Genomic DNA, 21,505 nt, shown 5'->3' with positions numbered 1-21,505 from the left:
AAATAATGCACTTGTTCTTCGAAAGGAAGTCAGTTCGAGTGTGTTACAGGTCTTTTGCAGGAATCTCGAGCAGTAACTCGAATAAATCACTATTATCCATAATCTTTTTAATCTAAAAATAGTCTTCGTATGTACTGATGTAGTCAGAGATTAAATAACGTATCAGCAAATTCATCGATTTATCGTGATTCATAGAACAGGAGGGCTAACGTTATAACCGAATATCTACGCAGGTAAGATGGGCTTTGCATCAAATTTGGCATTTTCATAACCATAATTTTACAAAAGTCGCAAATATTAAACGGTTTTTTAAGCATAGACTTTAGTTTAATAAAAAAATAAATAGTAACGGTACATGCAGGTTTTTCTGGGCATCCAAAACTCATTCGACTTGTGTCCTGCGATATTATAATTTAAGATATTTTAGATAATGTTTGTTACGCCGTTCATTTAGAAAAAATAAAATGTCGTCGTGGTCGAAGAAAGTTGGGGGCAGACGACCACCACCAAAACACAGTGGAGGAAGGTAAGTTAGGTGAAACATCAGTATAATGGCTGCTGTGGGCTACTGCATAAATATATTCAGAATTAGTACGTCAATTACTAGATTTAAACCCACAACATACGTTTTATGTTTTTGGTGTTAGGTTTACCATAATCATGTCATTTGCTCCATGCAGTGTCTCAAAACCTCCCAGACCATTTCGAAGAGCACCATATCCAATGAAGGAGGACAGAAAAGATGACCATCCAGAATCTGAGAGGCACGTTGAAATATGACAGAAAATAAAAATGTTATTTTTTTGTAGTTGACAGTGCAATACTAGTGATCTTTTCCTGGCTTTAAGTTTTTATTTTTCACGTATCTGTCTCTCTCTTCTTCTTTTTAAAATCTTTTTAAAATCTAAAAAACTTTTTTTTTCAACCAGTCTTCTTTAAATTTTCAGCTTTGAAAGCTTAGACGAAGGGATTGACTACTCTGGCACTGCAGACTATGAGCATTCACCACATCAGTCGACTGGTATGATTGTTCATGTAATAAACCACAACATGGTTTCTCACTGCTGATGTTGTGGCCATTATGAGAAATCTTTTTGGAATCAACTTTTCCATGTAAATGTGTTTGTAACAGCTGTTTCATCTGAAGAATATGAGGCAACAGTTGAACGCAATGCCATATACGAGAGGTTCTTCCAGCAGCTGCATGGAGACGGTGCTAGACAGCCTGCAGACTGTGTTGTCCTGTCGGTGAACAACCAGAATGTGTGAGTATACTCGGCAGGTAGCAGTAAAATTCTGTTGTGGTAAATGTTTTATTGTGTGAAACTTGCTTTCTTTTTTAAACTTTGTTTCCAGAGTTTGCACTGAAAATATGGACTTGTTTTCCTACATTTTGTGCAATGCTGTTATTTTTTAATTATTATTATTATTATTATTATTTTTCTTTGTTGTGTAAATGTGCTTTGTATTGTTTAATGTTAGATAATGCGTATCTATCCAGAATCATCTTCGATGGTTAATAAAAAAAAAAATTTGGGTGGATATTTTAGTATTATAAATAATCCAAAATCTTAAAATGGGCCTTCAAGTAAAAAAACAATGACAACAGACTTCCAGTATTCTAAATGTTCACTATTATTTAACAGAAGTCTCTGGAATGCTCTTCCTCTTTACATTTCAATGTCAGTCTCTTTTTTTTTTTATTATTATTTTTTTTTATAAATTAATAATTTAAAATAACATTACTATTTTACACTGCGAATCTAAAAACAACATCAAAAACACTAAACATGATACATCAATCAACTGTTAAAATTAATCTTTGAATTAAACCTTTTTGCTAACTCTAGATGAATAATAGTGCAAATCTAGAAAAAAAGTTCAATATGTATGCTGTGTGAATTGTCTATCCAATAAATCAAATGCAAATGTTTAAGCCCATATGGTGCATTCAACTTGGTGTTCTTTAAAGTCCTGCTTCATGATATAAAGTTTAATAAAAAAATAAAATCATTTGACTTTTATAATCTAAAGTTTCTATTCCACATATCAAAAAAGGAAAAAAAGAGAAATAATAAAGACATGTTAAATGTTACCCTGAATGTTGAATACACATTTTCCAAATTTGTTAGGTCTCGAGCGTAAAAGTGTTTTTGATTTAGTTGTATTCTGTACATTTTCACTCTCCAACAAACACGTTCACTGAAATAATATGTCCAGAAACATCACATTTGGAAAAAAAACTGACAGTTTAATCACATTCCTTTGTGTATTTAGCCAAATAGCTTCTATAAGAAGTGCTGATATTCAAAATCTTCAGTAATCTAAGCCATATTTCTAAAGGAAACTAAATGAAACAAAAACACAATCTATGAAAAACACAAACAATACTAGTATCAAAACGTGAATGCAACAATGAAATTGAATGTTTTTAAAATTCCTTGACTGGAAACACATACTTCTGTTTTTATTAATACACAATGAATATGACACAAACATAACAGACCGTCCCATTTTTGCCATCCAGTAAATAGATCTTGGCCTAAATGTGTTTGATAGAAGTGTTTCACATTTTATTAAGATCCATTTTATAGTGCTTTAATTGACAAAGATTTTGGTAAAACATTAATATATGTTTTTTTTAATATATATATATATATATATATATATATATATATATATATATATATATATATATATATATAAACTATCTGTTCACTATTATATTTGTGCAAGGTTATGTTATTAATATTAAACCGTATTTTTCTGCATCATGTTTAAGCTTAATATTTATCACTTTTTATATCCTTCAAAGCCTGATGACTCAAACCCAAGCATTTATTTGGCTAAAACAAATGAAACAACTTAATGTTCAACTATTTTCTAATATGTAATACACTTTTAAAATGCTGTTTATGTTGGTTTATTGATTTGTGTGGCACATCAAAACTTTCATTACTGCATATATAAACGAGGTCACACCCAAGACCCTCTCCTCCTGCCCTGAAGCTTGGTGCTCAATAACCAGATCTCTTCTTCTTCTTTCAAAGGGATTACCCCAAATCGATAGGCCAGTGTTTGCAGGAACGTGGCCTCTCGGTGGAAATGCTTTACCTGCAGGTGGAATCAGGCCTGACGCGGGCCCTCCAAGATGTCCGCTCCGACGGTTCCCCCTTATGTATTCTCGTCGAGCAGACTAATGTAACACTGTCCTCGTGCACAGTAATCATATTTTCAGAGTCCCTCAAAAGTAAGTTCCGACTCCCACAATCGATCTCCCAATAAAACCAGTTTAACATTACTTCAAACAACAGTGAAATAACCTTAAAGAAACTTGACTTGGTGGTGGGCATTTTTACACTCTTTGCCATATAAAAAAACAACAAAACATTAAACCAGTTTTTTATGATTACACTAAAATACATACATTTATCCATTCTGAAAATGCACTTTCAAAATATTCAAAAACTTTCAGAACAGTAAAAAGAGAATTCATTTATATTAATAAAAAATATAATAATTATAGCCTGAATGCACTGTAAGTCGCTTTGGATAAAAGCGTCTGCTAAATGCATAAATGTAAATTTATTAACTGAAAAAATATCAGTGTTATAACAAAGCATGACTTTGTAAAGAGGCTGTTGCTAAGTCTTGTGGCGGTAAAAAGCTACACTGGACTAGACAGCAAGCATACAACCTTTATGTTTTGTAGAAACATATTCATAAAATGGTAATGAAAAGCTTTTTCTGGCATTTATTTACCAATATTTTAGTTTTTTCTTTTATTATTGCATTGTGGGCACATCTCAGTTTCACAAGTTTCTCAAATCTCAAAATGGACATACCTCCAAATTTAACTATAAACGCTTGTAATTTTGCAAAACACACACAAAAAAGTTTTTTTTTTACACCCCCCCCTCCCCCCCAATAAAAACAAACAGTTTTGAGAGGTCAGGCACACTTTCTCTACAAAAAAGATATTATTATAATAGATTTGAGAATAAATATTTTACCAGTCTACATATTTATAAATGTTTGCACCAATACAGACAAGCAAAAATGTATCAGTTGTGCTTGACTCAAAATCCAAAAAACTAAATAAAAAAACATCCAAAACATGGTGGGCTTGACCCTCAGCATGACATTAAAATAGATTAAATGCCCTCAAACAACAGACATGCTTTCATTCCATTATTTTAATTAATGCCCACCATTTAATAATAAATAGAAAAAACATAAGATGATTACACTTTTTACACATTTTATAACACAAAGCAGCAAATAGTTTCAGTTAACACAGGAAAAACTGAACACACACTAAACGATCAAACATTTCTAGACTTTCACATCTAAAAAACAAACAAGTAAAACAAACTTAAGCAAAAACATAAGTCCTTTTTAAACGTTAAATGAACACTTACATTTTCTGATTTTGCTGTTATGCAATGTCATACATCAAAACTGAATTCATAAAAATGCATAAGAGTTATCTCATGCACTATGCCTTCCTCATATTAAAAACCTTTAAAAGCAATCTTATATTAACTTCTACTCTTCTGAATGTCCCTTCTCCTAACATTCAAGTGTGCTCATGAATGTGTTCCTTGAGTGCGTAGTGAATTTGTAATGTGGTAATTGGGTTAAGCAGTGGTTGCCAGACTGCAGCGTGTTGCTGATGAGGTAGAACTCTTGTGCGCACTGCTTAGACTGCAGCAGCTCACACTGAGCACCATATGCAAGCCCCTTCCCTCCTCTGGCTGACCCTTCCTCTGCCTCTCCACAGTTCATCGAAATATGCCTAAAGAACAAGCCATGGAGTTTGTGTTGGTGGAGTTCAGGCGCTTGATCGGTTCGCGGCAGGTGCTGGACCCCACGGAGGCTGCGGCACGGGCGGCTGAGCTGACGGAGGACTACCTGGAGCGCAGCAAGCTGGAGCGCCACACTGTTCCCTCTGCCACCCGCCACCTGCTCTTTCTCCTGGCCGAAGGTTTGCACCTGTACCCAGAGGAGCTCAACACACTGACAGAGTATCTTCAGAATCGCCAAGACCATCTGCAAGGTGAACATGCTTCCATGTCCTGGCCTAGTTACATTCATATTGTGTCGTCTTTACAAGTGTGTCTTAATTCTCATCATTATTGTACATTTTAATATTTGATATTATTACATATGACCTCAAAATATGACCAAGTTCGATGCATTTATGATTGATAGAATGCAATCAGTGCACATTGTACACTGATTGATTTATTTATTTTAATTCATTATCAAATCTGTTAATTATATAATTACATATTCAGTTATTTAAATACATGTAAATGCACGCACACGAACACACACACACACACACACACACACACACACACACAGATATATACTGTTTTACCAGTTAAAAGTTTTTAATATTTTATAAAGAATTGTCTTCTGCTCACCAAGCCTGCATTTATTTGATAAAAAATATATTATGCGTTTTATATTTTAACATTTAATTTATTCCTGTGATTTCAAAGCTGATTTTTTAGCATCATTACTTCAGTCACATGAGCCTTCAGGAAAAAAAAGTATTAATATTATGTTGAAAACAGCGGAGTAGTCAGGAGTAGCACTGTGCAAAATTCTGACTCCAAGATGTAAGATGGTATATGATGTAACTGGATTTATAAAACCATATAGAATTACAAATTAAGTTAGATTTTAAATTATACAGATTGTATAATATATTTCTAAACATTATAACATCTTTTTACTATCACTCTGTTCCTTTCCTCTCCAGTAACTTCGGCTGAGGTGGGCAGTGATGTTGCTCCTGTAATAAACAGCCTGCCTCCAGGGTTAGGAAAACCCCCACCACTCCTGCCTGCTGGATCTGGACCACCACCAAGGGAGCAGGCAAACCCACCCTCAGGGTCTGGAGATACACCCCCAGGCCATCACAGGGGATTGCAAGGTTTGTTTTTGAGGCACAGGATAAAATAATACAATATTTATACATATTTATATACTAGGTGTATAATTTTTTTACTTTAAGGAATATTATTTAATAATTAATTTTTAACCTGTTTATGATGCTCATTAATAAATTTAAATGCTGTATTTGTGTTTCCAGGCTCATATCCCAAGACAAAACCACCTCCTTTGCTTTCAATGCAAAATCTAAAGCCACCTTCCCACAGATCAGCTGCCCCCCATAGTCTTTTACCCGCTCGGGCCTCTTCAGTCTCACACGGTTCTTCATTTAGTCCCCCATCTAGAGGCCCAGCAGCTCCTCATAGTCTTGACAAGCCACAACCTCTTCTAGGCCCAGCACCTGCACATGGACCATCCTCCACTCGTGCCCCTCTTCTTGACCGTGCCCCTCTGCTTGAAACACCTCTTGGTTTCCCATCCTCTAGAGGTCTGTTGCAGCATCCGGGGTCTCATTCATCACGTGGGCCACCATTGATGTGTGGACCACCTCCCCAGAATGGGCCCTGGGGTCCTCGAGCACCACCACCTTCACTTAGGAGCCTTCATATTGGAGCCCCAACAGGTCTGCATCTCCTCATGAAGTTCTTATGATGGCTATTTAGAAAACTATTGACATTGAATGATCGGTCACTAATTTATTAATTTTTTTGCTTCCTCTTGTTTTTTTTTTTGTTGTTTTTTTTTGTCCATGTTCAGGTCCTTGCCCACCACGACGCCTGCTACCTTGATTCTCTCAGGACACCTGATTAAATAGTAGGCCAGTATTGCCACATGGAACAGTTGTTAACATTTTGGACTTAGGCAGGTTTTTGTTTTATATTTTTTACAAATTTGACTTCTGTTTACTTTGTTTAAAAATGTTCTGGTATGGAAAAAGCCTCAGTTGTGATCTCTTTATTTCCACAGTTGTAAGCTCATGTTTAGAATAAATATGAAAATTTTCTGTGGCATAAATCTGTGAGAGATGTCTTTTAAATATCACTGTTCTCTGTACAATGATTGAATATATTCCATATACAAGTTTTGGTGTGAGGCAATAATTTGAGACTATTCTGAATCCTGGTAGATTGTAGAAGGTTCTTGATCTTTTTTTTTGTATTTGTTTTTTTTTTTAAGATAAATAAAGTGCATAATGTTTTGAAATAAATAAAATTATCTTTTTTCGTTTTTTTTTTTTTTTACATTTTGGATTTTAGTTTTTGGGATTTTTAAATTTCTTAATTGTGAATCCAGTCCCTAAACTTAAAAACTGTTCTCCCTTATACACTGAATGCTTACCCTTAATAGCTTAATAACTTCCAGATAGACACCACCCTTTTTTTTTTTTGACTGGACACAACATTTTGTGTACAATTGCATGTTTCTGAATGCAAATTTGCTATAAACTGAAATTGGATTGCGCCATCTGACTACATTTTTCAGGTCATGCCACGATTTTTTGATTGGATTCAAGTCTTTATTCTTTGGAACATTGTTGTACTGGAACAAAGTGGTTGCTGCTCTGAACGGGTCTTTGGCTGGCTGATACTGGCACCCTTCATGGATTTTGGCTCCATCTGTGTTACCCTTGATGGCAACAAGCGTTTTTATTTCTCTTTGCCAGGAAAGAAACACTAGAGCAAGACGCTGCCACCACCATTCTTTACAATGGGGTTGAGGTTTCATAGATCATAAGGTTGATTAGTACCAAACATACAGGTGCATCTCAAATTAGAATGTCGTGGAAAAGTTCCTTTTTTTTCCCTCAGTAATTCAACTCAAATTGTGAAACTTGTGTATTAAATAAATTCAATGCACACAAACTGAAGTAGTTAAGTCTTGGGTTATTTTAATTGTGATGGTTTTGGCTCACATTTAACAAAAACCCAACAACAAACATCATCAAATTAGAATGCTTCATAAGACCAATAATAAAAATAAATAAATAAAAAAGTTAATTGTTGGCCTTCTGGAAAGTATGTTCATTTACTGTACATGTACTCAATACTTGTTAGGGGCTCCTTTTGCTTTAATTACTGCCTCAATTCTGCGTGGCATGGAGGTGATCAGTTTGTGGCACTGTTGAGGTGGTATGAAAGCCAAGGTTTCTTTGACTGGCCTTCAGCTCATCTGCATTTTTGGCCTCTTGTTTCTTATTTTCCTCTTGATAATACCTCATAGATTCTCTATTGGGTTCAGGTCTGGTGAGTTTGCTGGCCAGTCAAGCACACCAACACCATGGTCATTTAACCAACTTTTGGTGCTTTTGGCAGTGTGGGCAGGTGCCAAATCCTGCTGGAAAATGAAATCTGCATCTTCAAAAAGCTGGTCAGCAAAAGTAAGCGTGACATGCTCAATTCTCTTGTTAAACGGGTGCAATGACTTTGGTTTTCAAAAAACACAATGGACCAACACCAGCAGATGACATTGCACCCCAAATCATCACAGACTGTGGAAACTTAACACTGGACTTCAAGCAACTTGGGCTCTGAGCTTCTCCACCCTTCCTTCAGACTCTAGTACCTTGGTTTACAAATGAAATATAAAACTTGCTCTCATCTTGCTCTCAAAGAGGAATTTTGACCACTGGGCAACAGCCAGTTCTTCTGCTCCTTAGCCCAGGTAAGACACCTCTGAAGTTGTCTGTGGTTCAGCAAATTCCTTGACACGTCTGTGTGGTGGCTCTGATGCCTTGACCCCAGCCTCAGTCTATTCCTTGTGAAGTTCACTCAAATTCTTGAATCGGTTTTGCTTGACAATCCTGATAAGGCTGTGGTTCTCTCGGTTGGTTGTGCATCTTTTTCTTCCACACTTTTTCCTTCCACTCAACTTTCTGTTAACATGCTTGGATACAGCACTCTGTGAACAGCCAGCTTCTTTGGCAATGAATGTTTGTGGCTTACCCTCCTTGTCAATGATTGTCCTCTGGACAACTGTCAGATCAGCAGTCTTCCCCATGATTGTGTAGCCTAGTGAACCAAATTGAGAGACCATTTTGAAAGCTCAGGAAACCTTTGCAGGTGTTTTGTTGATGAGTTGATTAGCTGATTGGCATGTCACCATATTAGTGAATTCATGTGTTTTTGTTAAATGTGAGCCGAAATCATCACAATTAAAAGAACCAAAGATTTAAACTACTTCAGTCTTTGTGCATTGAATTTATTTAATAGACGAGTTTAACATTTGAGTTTAACATTTCAACGACATTCTAATTTATTGAGCATGTAGATTTAATTTTAGATTGTAATTTAGTGATAATCTTCTCCACCAGTGAGCTTTTTCAGTAAGATTCAGTTTTGTGAACTGGATCAGTTGATTCATCGAAAAGATCTGACTCCATTATTCATTCTAAAGTCGGATATCACAGTTTTTCTTAAATGCACCCCACGGCTTCAGAAATATTCAGAAAATATGGCATTAGTGCAGAAGTCATACAGACATTTATGATAATTTCATTTTGTTTGTTTTTTAATTGCAGAGTTTGAATGAGATGTTAGGCAAAAATGAACCTTTTGTGTGCACTGAAGAAAGTGAAGGTGAGTATATAAGAAACAGGTATTAGGTGAATTATTCCTTTGATATTACAAACCAGACACAGAAACAGGTGTGTGACTTACAGGCGTGTAAGTACAGCATTAAAACTGATTGTTCCTAATTATTATAGTGAGGTTGAAAAAAACTCGTCTCAATGCTTATGAGTTTCTTCATATGGGTAATTTATCTAAGTTACTAACTCTAATATGAACTCCTTTTAACATTTGGTGGATGGAAATGAGAGACTCCTCTTGATCCCAACATCACAAATTTAAAGTTACATGAGGCAGAAGATGAGAATTGAGTAATTTGTTTTGGATAACAAGTAACTTTATAAATCTAAACAGTGCCAGAAATGTAAGTAAACTATGGAAGTCCATTTCTGCCACATAAGACAAAGAAAGAAAAAAAAAATCTTATAATTTTAAGAATTATAATTTAAAAAACTTTACATGATTATTACTACGATTTTACTATGATGATAATTAAACGATTTTTTCGTTTAAATTTCTAACTTTTTATGCCATTAATATTATTATTCCCCAAGAATTCTAATTTACTAAACCATTACTTTTTGTTCCTTATGGAGCGGAAATCGGCTTGCTTATTCAACATAGACAGAGGTAAAAAAAAATAATAATTATTATATATATAATATATAAGGGGAGGGGTCTTGATAGTGTTACAATTAAATATAAATGTTTAACATGTTGTGGCTTTGCAAAATATTTGGCTGTTTAATCGCCAAACACTGCGAGACACGACGCTTATCTGAGTTAGCTGATTTTAACCACTTGATGGCGCTGTAGACCTATATATATATGTTCCATACGTTCAGCATAGCAGTTTAATGTTTAATTTCTGGTCCTTCTGCTTATCAAACCTCAAAACATCCATTGCGTTTCTATTACAGAGATTTAGATTTTGTTATATTTTATTTGAATATTTAATTTGAAAAGAGGAAACACTGAAATGCGACATTTAATACGATTTAAATACAGATTGAACCCTACAAATTGTTTTCGTTTTCTGGAACACATTGCTAGCGTGAATGTATTTCCTCTCAATAACAGTAAATATCATTTTCTCACGCAAATTAACCATTGGGAGATAAATCGAAGGCTTGCAGAGCGTAGCTACTGTTTCTAGTGCAATTTCATAATAATAGGAATCTGTATTTGTGAAGTTAGATCATGCACATCCTCCAATTTGGGATAATATTGCTTTCAGACGACGTAATGTTTGTGTTTGAGGACAAATATGGATAAATGTAAATTACACAACAAATATAGAAATAAGCTAGATATTTTAAAGACATAAATCACGGTAGAACAGTAAATGCTGCTCAAGTGAGATTTAAATATATATTTCAAGAGAATGAATGCCCTGGTTTTAAAAGCTATGTCACTTTTCAAAGCAACTCAATACATGGACTGTTTCTTGTCCTCAGTCTCCTTCAGATTGCTAAGATTTCACATAAATGTTTCTTTGGCCTTGTGTGAGAACAACATTAGTTGTGGATGAATCTGCTCAGTCATGTGTGTATACAGTATACACTGCATGTAAATCCTAATGGCAAACACTGTCAGCAAATGTGTGTATGTCTTTTGCAGGGCATGTTTTACAGCTGTTTGTCTCTCCACTCTGATCACAGACACTCGACCGCAGCTGTGAAGTATCCATCACGTCTCAAAGTAATGGAGGCCCGGTTCTGCTTCATTTCACCAGCTGGGAGGTGTTGATTGGGCCTTTTTTGGGTAAGTGAGCAAAAAACGGCTCTACTAAAGCTGATAAATGCAATAGGAGACGGAAGGATTACCAGTCAAACGGAGTGAAACCAGCTTTCGCTGTTACGGAAGCAAAGACATGCCTCATTTGTGTCCCACGACATGCGATTCAGTTACTGTTACATTTCCACAATCACACAGAAAAAAATTTTCTCACAGAGACACACACTTGCCATTCCAGCACAACTGGATATCAATCAAAATGTATCACTATGAATATTCTTGGCATTATTGTGTTAGAATTCACAGATACCCAGGTCGTCTCTAAACGCAATGTGCTTCTTTGTTAGGACAGCACCACACTGAGCTCCTGTATGCTGCTGTGAGTGAGATCTTCATTAGAAACCTTGAGCCCTTCACCAGGATCTGTGCCAGGTACTGGGTCTAACAGCCAAACATGTTGATAATTAAACCCCTGTAATCGAGAGGTGTTATCACAACAATTAACAGCAAAAATGTGAGGGTATGAGCGAGAGTCTCAGAACGTGTGGCTTTGTACGCAGTACCTCCCTTTTTTTATTTCATGGAAAGGTTTTAACTTCACTCGAATCCTTCGGCTATTTGTTTAAGTGCCGAATTATCAGTGCGTTTTTGTTTTCAGTGTACATTTTGCACAATATTCCTCTATCAAACCATCTTGGGAGGGATTTGATGTGGGGAGAAAGCGTATGAAAACATAATTTCTCTTCCCGTCTTTTTTCCTGAAAGCACATTTGTCTCTCTCCTACATTCCCTAATTCTCCCGACGTGTTCCAACCGCTCTTTTTTTCCCTCTCCCTCCCCAAAGTTGGCTTCCTCTGCCCTCGTTCCTAGGCATCAGCTGAAGACCCAGCAAGGCCCCCATACACAATGAGCTTTAATTGGGTTAAGTTTGTCCGCCACAGATAACATTTCTCTTTCTGTGGAGAATAAAACAAATTGCAGGCACTAATGGCACTGTTTAATGTAGCTCTTTTTGTTATGGATGGAGGAAATTAGGAGGAGTCTCCCAGCAGAGAGCTGATGTCGTGGGAGTGAGTGCATTGTTGCAGCTCATCAGAAAAGCGTTTTTGCTGGAGCGCCGGCCTCCTCGCCACCATTGCTCATCTCTCTCTCAGTTAGCCCTTTCATGTGCCCTTTTGAAAACACGGCCATATACCTAAGAATTGGAGCGTTAAAGCATATAGCATGTGCGATCTGACGTGATCGGGCCCGCGTTTGGCGCCATGTGTTCCGAACCTGTTCTCCGTCCGCTGTTTTTTATGCTTTAATGCCCTAAGTCCATAAAGCTGGTGTTTCTTTGTGTAAGTCTGGGGCAAGAGCCAGGCAAACGGGGGCTGGAGGGGGGCTTATTATTGAGGTTTTGGCACAAGACACGGTAAGCCTAAAAGCCTGAAATTTGTTCTGCATTGCTTTCGTTTCTGAAGAGGGTCCCCCTTTTTCAAGTCACATGTCTCACTGCAGCAAGCTAATGGGATGTGAGGACAGATGCACACCCCGGCATTTAACACGCCAACACCTGAGAGTGTTTGGAAGACAATCAGCAGTAAAAATGTAATGTTCAATCTGGATTTTTATGGTGGCTAATCAGGACTGATGAAGTAGAGGGTACATTAAAGTGCAGCCGAGCGGTCAGCCCCAATCTGCGTTCCTGCTCTCCACCTCTCCCTCGTGTGGCCATGTGCACTCGGCATCAGCATGGCTGTCTGGGTCTGGGGTCACTGTAACAAACAAAACGTGCTGTTTTAAGTGCCGCGCTGTCCTAATATGGACAATTAGTGCTGTACGGCTGCATATTTTAGCAATCCTATATTTTGCTGATGTACACGTTGAGACAATTAAAAAGCTTCTGGCAATGCTTTCCCGACAATTTTTTGCTTTCATAATAGATTTTATCAGGTCAGGTCAACGCAGCTTGGTCCCGAAAGTAAAACCCGAATCGAAGGAGGCTAATAAAATGACTAATTTTTTTGGCTCTGCTTCAGATCCATTAACTACAAAAGCATTTGTATTTTAAACCTCCTCGTACGGATTGACAGAAGTGACACCGTGAGCGTGCGCCTCTCCTGTACTTTGTTAACGAGACAAAAGACTGTTGGCTTTGCAGTATTTAAATCAGTTATGTCTAATTATTTCATACAAAAATAGCCTATCTAGGGCAAAGCCAATGAGATGTAACATTGTCTGTGGAGGGGGGACCTGGAGGAGTTGGCGTGAGTTCAGCTGAACAGAACAGAACAGAGAGAATACGCTGTAGGCAACATAAATATAACATGAACTCTCCAGGCTTGTGACAGTACAATGGGGGAGTGTTTAAGGGTGCTTTCTGGGTCCACACTGTCCAATGGATGATAGTCGCATAAGAATAGCAGCATACCTGGGTACGGTGAGAGAGGAGACGGATGAGAGAAAGGACAAAACGCTGTTTAGCTCTTGCTAAATTTTGAATAATGTAAGGGCATCAATCTACCACCATCCCTGCTGCATGAAGGAAAATACTAACCAACACTGAGGCCATTTGAATTCAGTTAGCAGTGAAATTAAGTGTTGCAAATGCCTCCGTCCTTATAATATCCAATGAGAGATTTGCTTCCTCTTGTAAACGTTCAATATTTTTCAAATCGCATGCAGTCATCCAAGCTTAAAAAATGTATTTGCCACTCATTAAAATTGTCCTAAAATAGCAACAGCGTCTATTGCAAACCGGACCACTGCATTTGCAGATCACACCTCTTTTTCTCCAGCATCTTAATTAATTTCATCCACATGTCTTGTAAGTCTTATTCTGAACTGTTCATTGTGGCACAAGAAAAATGCAAATCCGTAAAAAGATGACAGAGGGTGTAATCGCGTGCTATGTGATTTCACAATGCCACTCTTTCAAACCATTCAAGTCTCGGCTGTCCTTGACCATTAAGGGGCTTGTAATGTGGGTTATTTTCCTCCTTTGAATTTATTTGAGAAAAAGGGACCACTGCGGTGAGCTTTCGCCCCTTCGTGCCAGCGGACTCTCTCTCTGGGACACCAGAAGCACATTTAAATGCGGTCTCCAAGCGTGCGCTCAGACAAGACAAGAGGGGCCCCGGTTCTCCGCGGGGGGTCAGTTTTAAAGGCCGCTCCGTGGCTCCGTGGGGTGCCTGGCTCAATCTGCAGGATATCCTACTGACCAAGACAGGGTGCCCACCATGTTATCCATGACAACGGCTGAGCAGCTCTGGCGCGCCGCGTGTGATTTTGACCATTTCTTAGGTTGATTTTTGCACAAATGATCCTCATTCTGTGACTGTGCTTCGGCAGCACACGCAGACGGCCAGACAGACGCTGTGGGGACTAAAAATACTGTCGAAAAGACCTAATCCTGCCAAAGGAACGCAACAAGGATCCTAGAAAAAGGGGTTAAAAGTTAATTAAAACATATCCCATAATACCAATGAAAATAAAACAACACATCTGATTGTGTATGCAGATCTTTTTTTTATTTTTATAAAATGCATGCACTTGATGATGCAAAAGCTAAACTGTTTTTTTTACTCCTTCAAAGAGAAATTACTAATATAATCTGTTTACTCACCCTGTTGTTGTTTTTGTAAAACTTTTTTTTTTCTCAGTCACCATTCATTTTCATTGTATGGGATATAAAGAGATGCAACGAAAGTAAATGGTGACTGAGGCTGTCATACCTTAACATACAGCATTACATCTTTTGTGTTGAGCAGTAGGAAGGAAGAAGGTCAAACCTGTTAGGAACAACGTGAGGGTGAGTAAATGATGAAACTGTTTTATTTTTGGCTGAGTTGAACTATCCCTTTAAATCGTAAATCTTAATCGTTTGAACGCAGATAAACGTGTTGCAAAAGCGACGTAGAAATGATAAATGTTCAAATCAAACTCCCCAAATAGTCAAAGTGTCACCATGTTCAATCGTCAGTTAAACGCTGGAGTTAACCCGAGACGATGGCACCAGTACAAGGAGCGCAAAAAGCGAATCCAGTCCGTCTTTTTTCTTGCACGCTGCAGAGTTTCCTCGACGCTCCGTGTTTTGGCCCCGATCCGTGCTCCAAGTTAAGCTGTAGTTTCCATGGCTGACCATGGTTTGGTGCTGTTGGCTCTCTCTGTCTGCTCAACCCAGGCTGTGCGGAGCTCCCTGCGGGATCAGAGCGCTCCCCCGCCGGGACCCTACTCTCACATCCTCCTGCTGGGACACGGCTACATTTCCAGCCAAGCCTGGCTTTATTATGTGTGTCTGCGCTGCAGCCCCGCCAGCAGTCGGATCGGGAGGCGGAGGGAAGACCAGAGTCAGGACAAAGAAAAAGGGAGAGAGAGGCTAGCGACTAGAAATATTTACGGCTTTTAGAACGATAAACAAGAAGAAGAAAAATCCCCTCAGGTAAAAATGCTGCGTAAAATGCCATTGAGAGTGGCACCTTCGGAAAAATAACAGCGAAGGAGGACGGCTCGGCGGGATCACAACGAAAAGAGACAGTTGCGACAACTGCAGAAAGGAGGAAAAACATTGCGAATCAATTCCGAAACACAAGCGAAGTGGCTTTTGCACATTATCGGCAAGTATTGGCAGCTCTCGCCACTGATCAGGTGTAATTTGGGCACGCTCCGCTTCTTCAAACTCTGAGCGCGCGTGCCCGCTCCGCCGTTACGGAGGAACAAAAGAGCGTTCGCTTCTCGAGCACGGGAAAAGCCGCAAGTTATTAGTCAAATCTACAGGTTGGAGAAGTGTAATCATTGGAATATCAATTTCCATTGCCGTACTCTCTCTTCCTTTGAACGCTTCTGGACTAGCGAGACCGAAGTTGCCGCATTGCAACAGGCAAAGTGAAGAAATCTCCCAAGTCTCAGCGCGTGACCTGTCAATATTTCTCGGAGAGCACAAGATACCAGTTAAAGAAAGTAAAATATTGTTGTTACCACGGAGATGTCTAGACGCAAGCAGGCCAAACCGCGCTCCGTTAAAGGTAAGCGTTTTATGTTGGTTATACGAGAGGGAACAACTCACACGACCAATGAAATTTCGTGGCTAAAACTGGCGGGGATTGTGAAATTCATCTATTTAATGCGTTTGCTTTCAGTAGTGCTATTATGTTCAGAGACTTTAAGCAGGATTTTTGACATCGAAAGATAATTAGGAAATGAAACTCTTTCATTTTGATGCCAGGTGCCACCAGGTCTTGTGGTTGACAGTACAAGTTATCTCTTATAGGGAAGGTGCTGTACCTGAACGATGATTTTTTTGGCTATTATTATATATTATTAGTATTTTAAATGGCATTTAAACAATTGTATTAATTTATATTTATTTTTTTTGTAAATAAACAACATCACTTTATACTCTTAAGTATTATGTAATGTTTTGTTAAATTATAAAATTTTATTTTTCATTTGTTTTAAATATTTAAATTATTAATAATACTGCTACTGCTCATAAAATAGATCTTTAAATAAGTGTATTCCCATTTTGTCCTTTTTGTGAAAATCCTAAGGATTCTGAGATGTTCAATTTAGAAACCCCCCTCTCAGTCTGTAGTAGTATTGTGAATGGTATTTGATTCTCTATACAGATCTCATTTTGGTGTTTTTTCCCCCCTCTTTGCTGTTTATTGTCTTGAATTTATTTCTGGTTGTGACTTTGACATGGCAGACTCAGTCACACACAGTCTTATCTCCTTCACGCCCCTCCTACAAGACTCAACACTCTCAGGCAGGTGAATTTAGGAGCAATGAGGCCTGCTGCTATTTTGTCTTGTCCATCAGCAATGTGCGGCAGATATTGTGCTGCCGGTCGAGACATCACTTGGCACCCTCACCCCAATAGAAACCAGATGGGCTTTTGGGTGGCCATGTGGCCCATATTAGTACCCCCTCCCCCAAATAATAACCAGTTTTTTGTTTTAATTAACGGCCGCAATCTGCAGAGGTTCATTAAGAGAGAAGAAAATGGTTGTAAGTTTACATAGAGTGTGAGAGGATAATATTCATGGCGGCTGAACTGGAAATACAATGTGTTGAGAATAAGTTATTGTCATAGATATTTAACATTGACAGAGCCTGCTGAGTACAGATCAATCCTAAACAACGTTGTTGAGTTGTTTAGGAGAGCTAGAGAGCGAGAGCGAGAGCAGTCTTTTTGAACCTGTAATCAATAACATAATAATTTTTTATTGTGACCAGTTTTTATTTTCTACATGCATGAAGTGATATGTTATGCAAGTAAATATACATCATCTTTTTTTCTCCCTTATAATTAACTAATAATGTTTTTTTTTTCAAGGCAATTGCAAACCAAATGTTTTGTTGTATTGCAACAAATACTATTGCAGTTTTCTATCGAGTGTGCATTGACCTGCTGCAGCACAGAGGTTTGGGGGGTAAACAGTGATTGTATTGACTCAGCGATGCACGTCAATCAGAGGCCAATTAAATATGTAAGCAAGGCTCGCTCTGTCCCTATCTCAGCCCAGCACCTTTAGCTTTGATTGCTATGCTTGGAGATTAAAAGGGCACCAACAATATGTCTGAGTGTGGTATGCACAAAATCATTCATGTTTTTTTTTTCTTCTTTCCCAGTGTCTTGTGTATTGGCTCGCTCTTCCAGAGGTTACGCTTGTTTGTCATTAATTTCTGCTTTGATATCTTCAAATCTGCAGGTGTTGTAGCTGTAGAAACATATGCAGGAACATAGAGAGGGGGGTTCCTCAAAAAAGCGTTGCCCATTGTTACGTTAGACCAGGTATTATTTTCCCGTAAAGGAAGTCATGCTCTCACATCACATCACATTAGAAACTGTGATTGCCAGTGTTATTCGCGCGCACAAGAGCGAGCGAGAGAGAGATTATTTCGAGAGGAAAAAGACAGCGAGCATTTGTCAGAGGGGGAGAGGGAGCTGCGCTTATCAAAATATTATTTCTCTCAATTAATCCCTTTTTAATGTGTGTCTATGCACTGAATGCTCGGCTGTGGCATTCCTGTTTCATATCTCCACCGTCCCCATGAGTGTTTCATGCATTATGTAGCGATGATTATTACTTAATTACACATTAATAAATCCCCTTCATTTGCAGGACATTAAGAGGGGGATGAATGCACACAACAGGAAGGGAGACAGTGAGGGCACTTATTTCAGTTTTTTCAGTGTTGTTTACAGTCAGTTGAATCGATTTGGACATTTTATTCTACAAAAGGGAGAAAACATTCGAGTAATGCTCATCTGAAACTCGCTGAGAATGAAATCTTATGGCATTATTCCCCCCTCTCCCCACCGACACTAGGGTCTTTTTGGGTACGTGGATTGGTTTGTACCTGGTTTCATATGTTGAAATGTCTTTGAGGAATGCATTTAGCTTTTCCTGCAGAATACCTATCCTTTAGCAAGGGTTTCGATAGGGAATTGGGTAATTACTCGCTGTTTTGAATGTAAATTTTCAGACGTGCATTTCAGTAACTGAGGGACTGTGGGAAAGAAGGGATTTTCATATTTAGATACATAAAACAACAATGAGTTGTTTTTGCAGGGACATCTAGATAGCAAATAAAGTACAATACAATTTTCTAGTAATTTTGTAGATTTCTAAAGTAAGGGTTGAAGTTGCAGTTTTTTTCTTTCTTTAAAGAACACTGCTGAGATTTTCTGTTGTGTGATTTCAGTGATATTAGTTATCACTTACACTTATCCTTGCATTTTTTCCCTATGGGAGCTGTGTTACATGTTAGATGATAAGAAAAGAGGCAATGAAGCTGTAATTTGCGGTTGTGTTGATCTTTTTTGGTCTGTTTATTTAGCGGTGTCTCATCTTTTTACTTTCCTGCTTTTCTGGAACCATCTGCTTTTAACATTAAATGGCTTTTTTTTACTGTCACCTAGACTTTTGGCAATGGCGCAGAAGTTTCATTGGTCAGTGGGCTGTTGTAAAACACTGAAGTGAGTTACCATAGGGCTGCAGAGCCACAAATGAAGTGATCGGGGAACGAGATCCCCCAGTGTTCTTATGCATCCACATTTGTATTTTTCATTTTGTGCTTTGATTGGTGTGCTGTTTTCATTTTTTTTATGCACCTAATCACTCTATCGCATCTGTTGCACATTTTCAAAAGATGGTTCATTGAGAATAATAGATGAATTTATTTTTAGTAAATGTTTCCTTTCAGTTTTCTGTTGTAGTGCCCGAAACATTTGTAATTTTTTTTCCTAATTATGGGTTTAATTAAACATTCTTTTAGTGGTTTTTGTATTTAGTTTTTTTATGTGAGCTTTTTAAGAAATTACAATAATAATCTGAAATTGAGAAAGCATTCGTTTCAGTTCTAAACTGTTTATGTGAAGAGTGTAGTGTTTATTTTGTGTGTGTGTTGACTGTTAAGAGGGAGTGATTTTGAGGTAATGGGAGATGAACCACAAAATTGATTTTTATGCTCTTGCTTTTTTTGTTTTCATTGACTTCACAGCATGAACAATTAGTTAAACAACTCTAAAAGTATTTCATCAGAACCAGGAAAAAAACATAATTGCGCACAGTTTGACAGCAGTTGAGGTCTTTTTTAATGGCTTTCTTTGGGTGTTGATGCGACTGGTATCATTATATTAAGAGGCATGCTTTTCTTCCGTTCTGTAACTTTCTTTTCAAATCAAATCATTATACCTTTCCATATCTCAAAGCAGTGACCCCTATTGGTGTGGAGATCACGGCGTAATTCATCTGGTCTGTGATGGGAGGAAAAGGCGGGTGGGTTTGGATGTGGGTTTCTCCCCGGTGGCCAGTGTGTCTGCCAATGACAACTCCTTATCAGCAACCTGCCTGCTAGTTTTGTGGGGAAGAATCTGTCTTAATGTAAGAGCTCATTCGTAGACTCTGCCATTGTACAGGCTTAGCCACACGCTTTTTCAGAAGGCCTGGGCTCAGTGGCCCGGAACCGGCGCTCACTGCGGACCCGCTCCATGCCACGCTTCACTTCTAAAGAGAAGGCGTCGCTCTGACGCCCGCTGTTATTAATTCTGTTTGTGTGGTTGGCATTCCCTGCGACCCCTTCTTCCTTCCCCACCAAGCCTGCCAGCCAAGGCTCCCCTGTCAGACCTTCCCGGAGGATCACGGCCGTTCTAAGATGCTGCGCTCTGGAACCCGGATTGGGCTGCTGCAGAGGGCAGATTAAAACGTGCTGGAACAACGCACCGAGAAAGCGTCTCTCAAAGCTGCTCGTACCCATATAGATTAAACATGGCAGTCATTTTCACCACATCAAGTCCACAGAGAACATCGGAGACTTTTGTCTAGAAAGCACGTCTCAATACGTCTTCAAAGTATTCTTTTACATTTAGAAAATTAAGTTTGGTGACCTAGAATAGCAATTTGAGTGACGTTTCATACCGTAAGGCTCGTTTTATAATTTGGGCCTGTCAGACCGTCGATGTTATGAGATGGGGAGTGGGTTACTACTGCTCAAAAGTTTGGGGTCAGTAAGACTATTAAAAAAAAAAAATTATTATTATTTTATCCAGCAAGGACACATTTAAGGAAAAATGGCAGTAAAGACATTTCTAATTTTAAGATTTCTATTTTAGATATATGCTGTTATTTTTCAATTTAGTAATAGCTTTTAATAGCTGCTGAAAATTCAGCTTTGCTATCACAGGAATTAATGACATTTTCAAACATTTTAAAATATTATTCTTTTTCATGCCCCCCCCCATGTTTTCTTTATAAAAAGTTGCTTGTTTGAGCAAAAGATACTTCATTGATCTCGAAAGTTTTTACGTGAAGTAGTATTTGTCTGTGTGTAATTGACACTTCCTGATATTCAAAGATGCATTAAGGCTCTCTCTCTACTCTTTCTCCTCTCTGGGTGGCTGCTCTACGACCCTGCCCCGTCTCGCTGGGCTGTACATTAAACATAAGGAAAGGGGGCAATTAAGCCCACCCTCTACACCTGGCTGATGCATATATTTATTGGCCTGTCTCCCTGCTGGACAGGCTTCAGTCCTGGACTGAGCTTTTTGGGGTGGTGATTGAAGGGCTGCAGAGGTCATTAATGAGGAGTGCTGGTGCTGGTTTGACCCCTGCTGTGCCCCCCAGAGTCCCCTCTGACCCTTCACCAGGTCATCTGGTCTCCCATGGCAGAGCGCTAAGGGAGCCTTCCTAGAGCAGTGAAGGACTGGTATAGCTGGAGGTGAAATGTTTCTCTGCCTGTGTGTGTGTGTGTGTGTGTGTGGATGCATGTGCCCACGCACTGAGAAATCTCTTGAAGGCTTGTGGCTC

The 21,505-nt window shown here is 38.5% G+C and overlaps 2 protein-coding genes across 4 annotated transcripts in view; both read left to right on the top strand.

The window, feature by feature from the left end:
- Window positions 1–7,769, top strand: si:ch211-216l23.2 (uncharacterized protein LOC565061 homolog). The gene is made up of 10 exons (XM_059506591.1): window positions 1–233; window positions 455–526; window positions 681–764; window positions 948–1,021; window positions 1,133–1,265; window positions 3,051–3,250; window positions 4,784–5,059; window positions 5,774–5,947; window positions 6,107–6,529; window positions 6,664–7,769. The coding sequence occupies exons 2-10, from the start codon at window positions 465–467 to the stop codon at window positions 6,693–6,695; spliced, it is 1,458 nt and encodes a 485-aa protein (XP_059362574.1). The 5' UTR covers window positions 1–233; window positions 455–464; the 3' UTR covers window positions 6,696–7,769.
- Window positions 7,770–15,365: 7,596 nt separating this feature from the next.
- The window catches only part of znf423 (zinc finger protein 423), a 154,194-nt gene continuing 148,054 nt past the window's right edge, over window positions 15,366–21,505 (top strand). For 2 of the 3 annotated variants that reach the window (XM_059506590.1, XM_059506588.1), the window contains exon 1: window positions 15,366–16,216. In XM_059506590.1, coding sequence (XP_059362573.1) covers window positions 16,177–16,216 — 40 coding nt within the window. In that variant the 5' untranslated portion in view covers window positions 15,366–16,176. The remainder of the gene's footprint in view (window positions 16,217–21,505) is intronic. The other variant, XM_059506589.1, reaches the window with a different exon arrangement.

This window comes from Carassius carassius, chromosome 23 (genome assembly GCF_963082965.1).
Source record: "Carassius carassius chromosome 23, fCarCar2.1, whole genome shotgun sequence".
NCBI lineage: Eukaryota > Metazoa > Chordata > Actinopteri > Cypriniformes > Cyprinidae > Carassius > Carassius carassius.
Note: the sequence above shows the minus strand (reverse complement) of the source record. Positions and strands in the feature narration are given on the sequence as shown.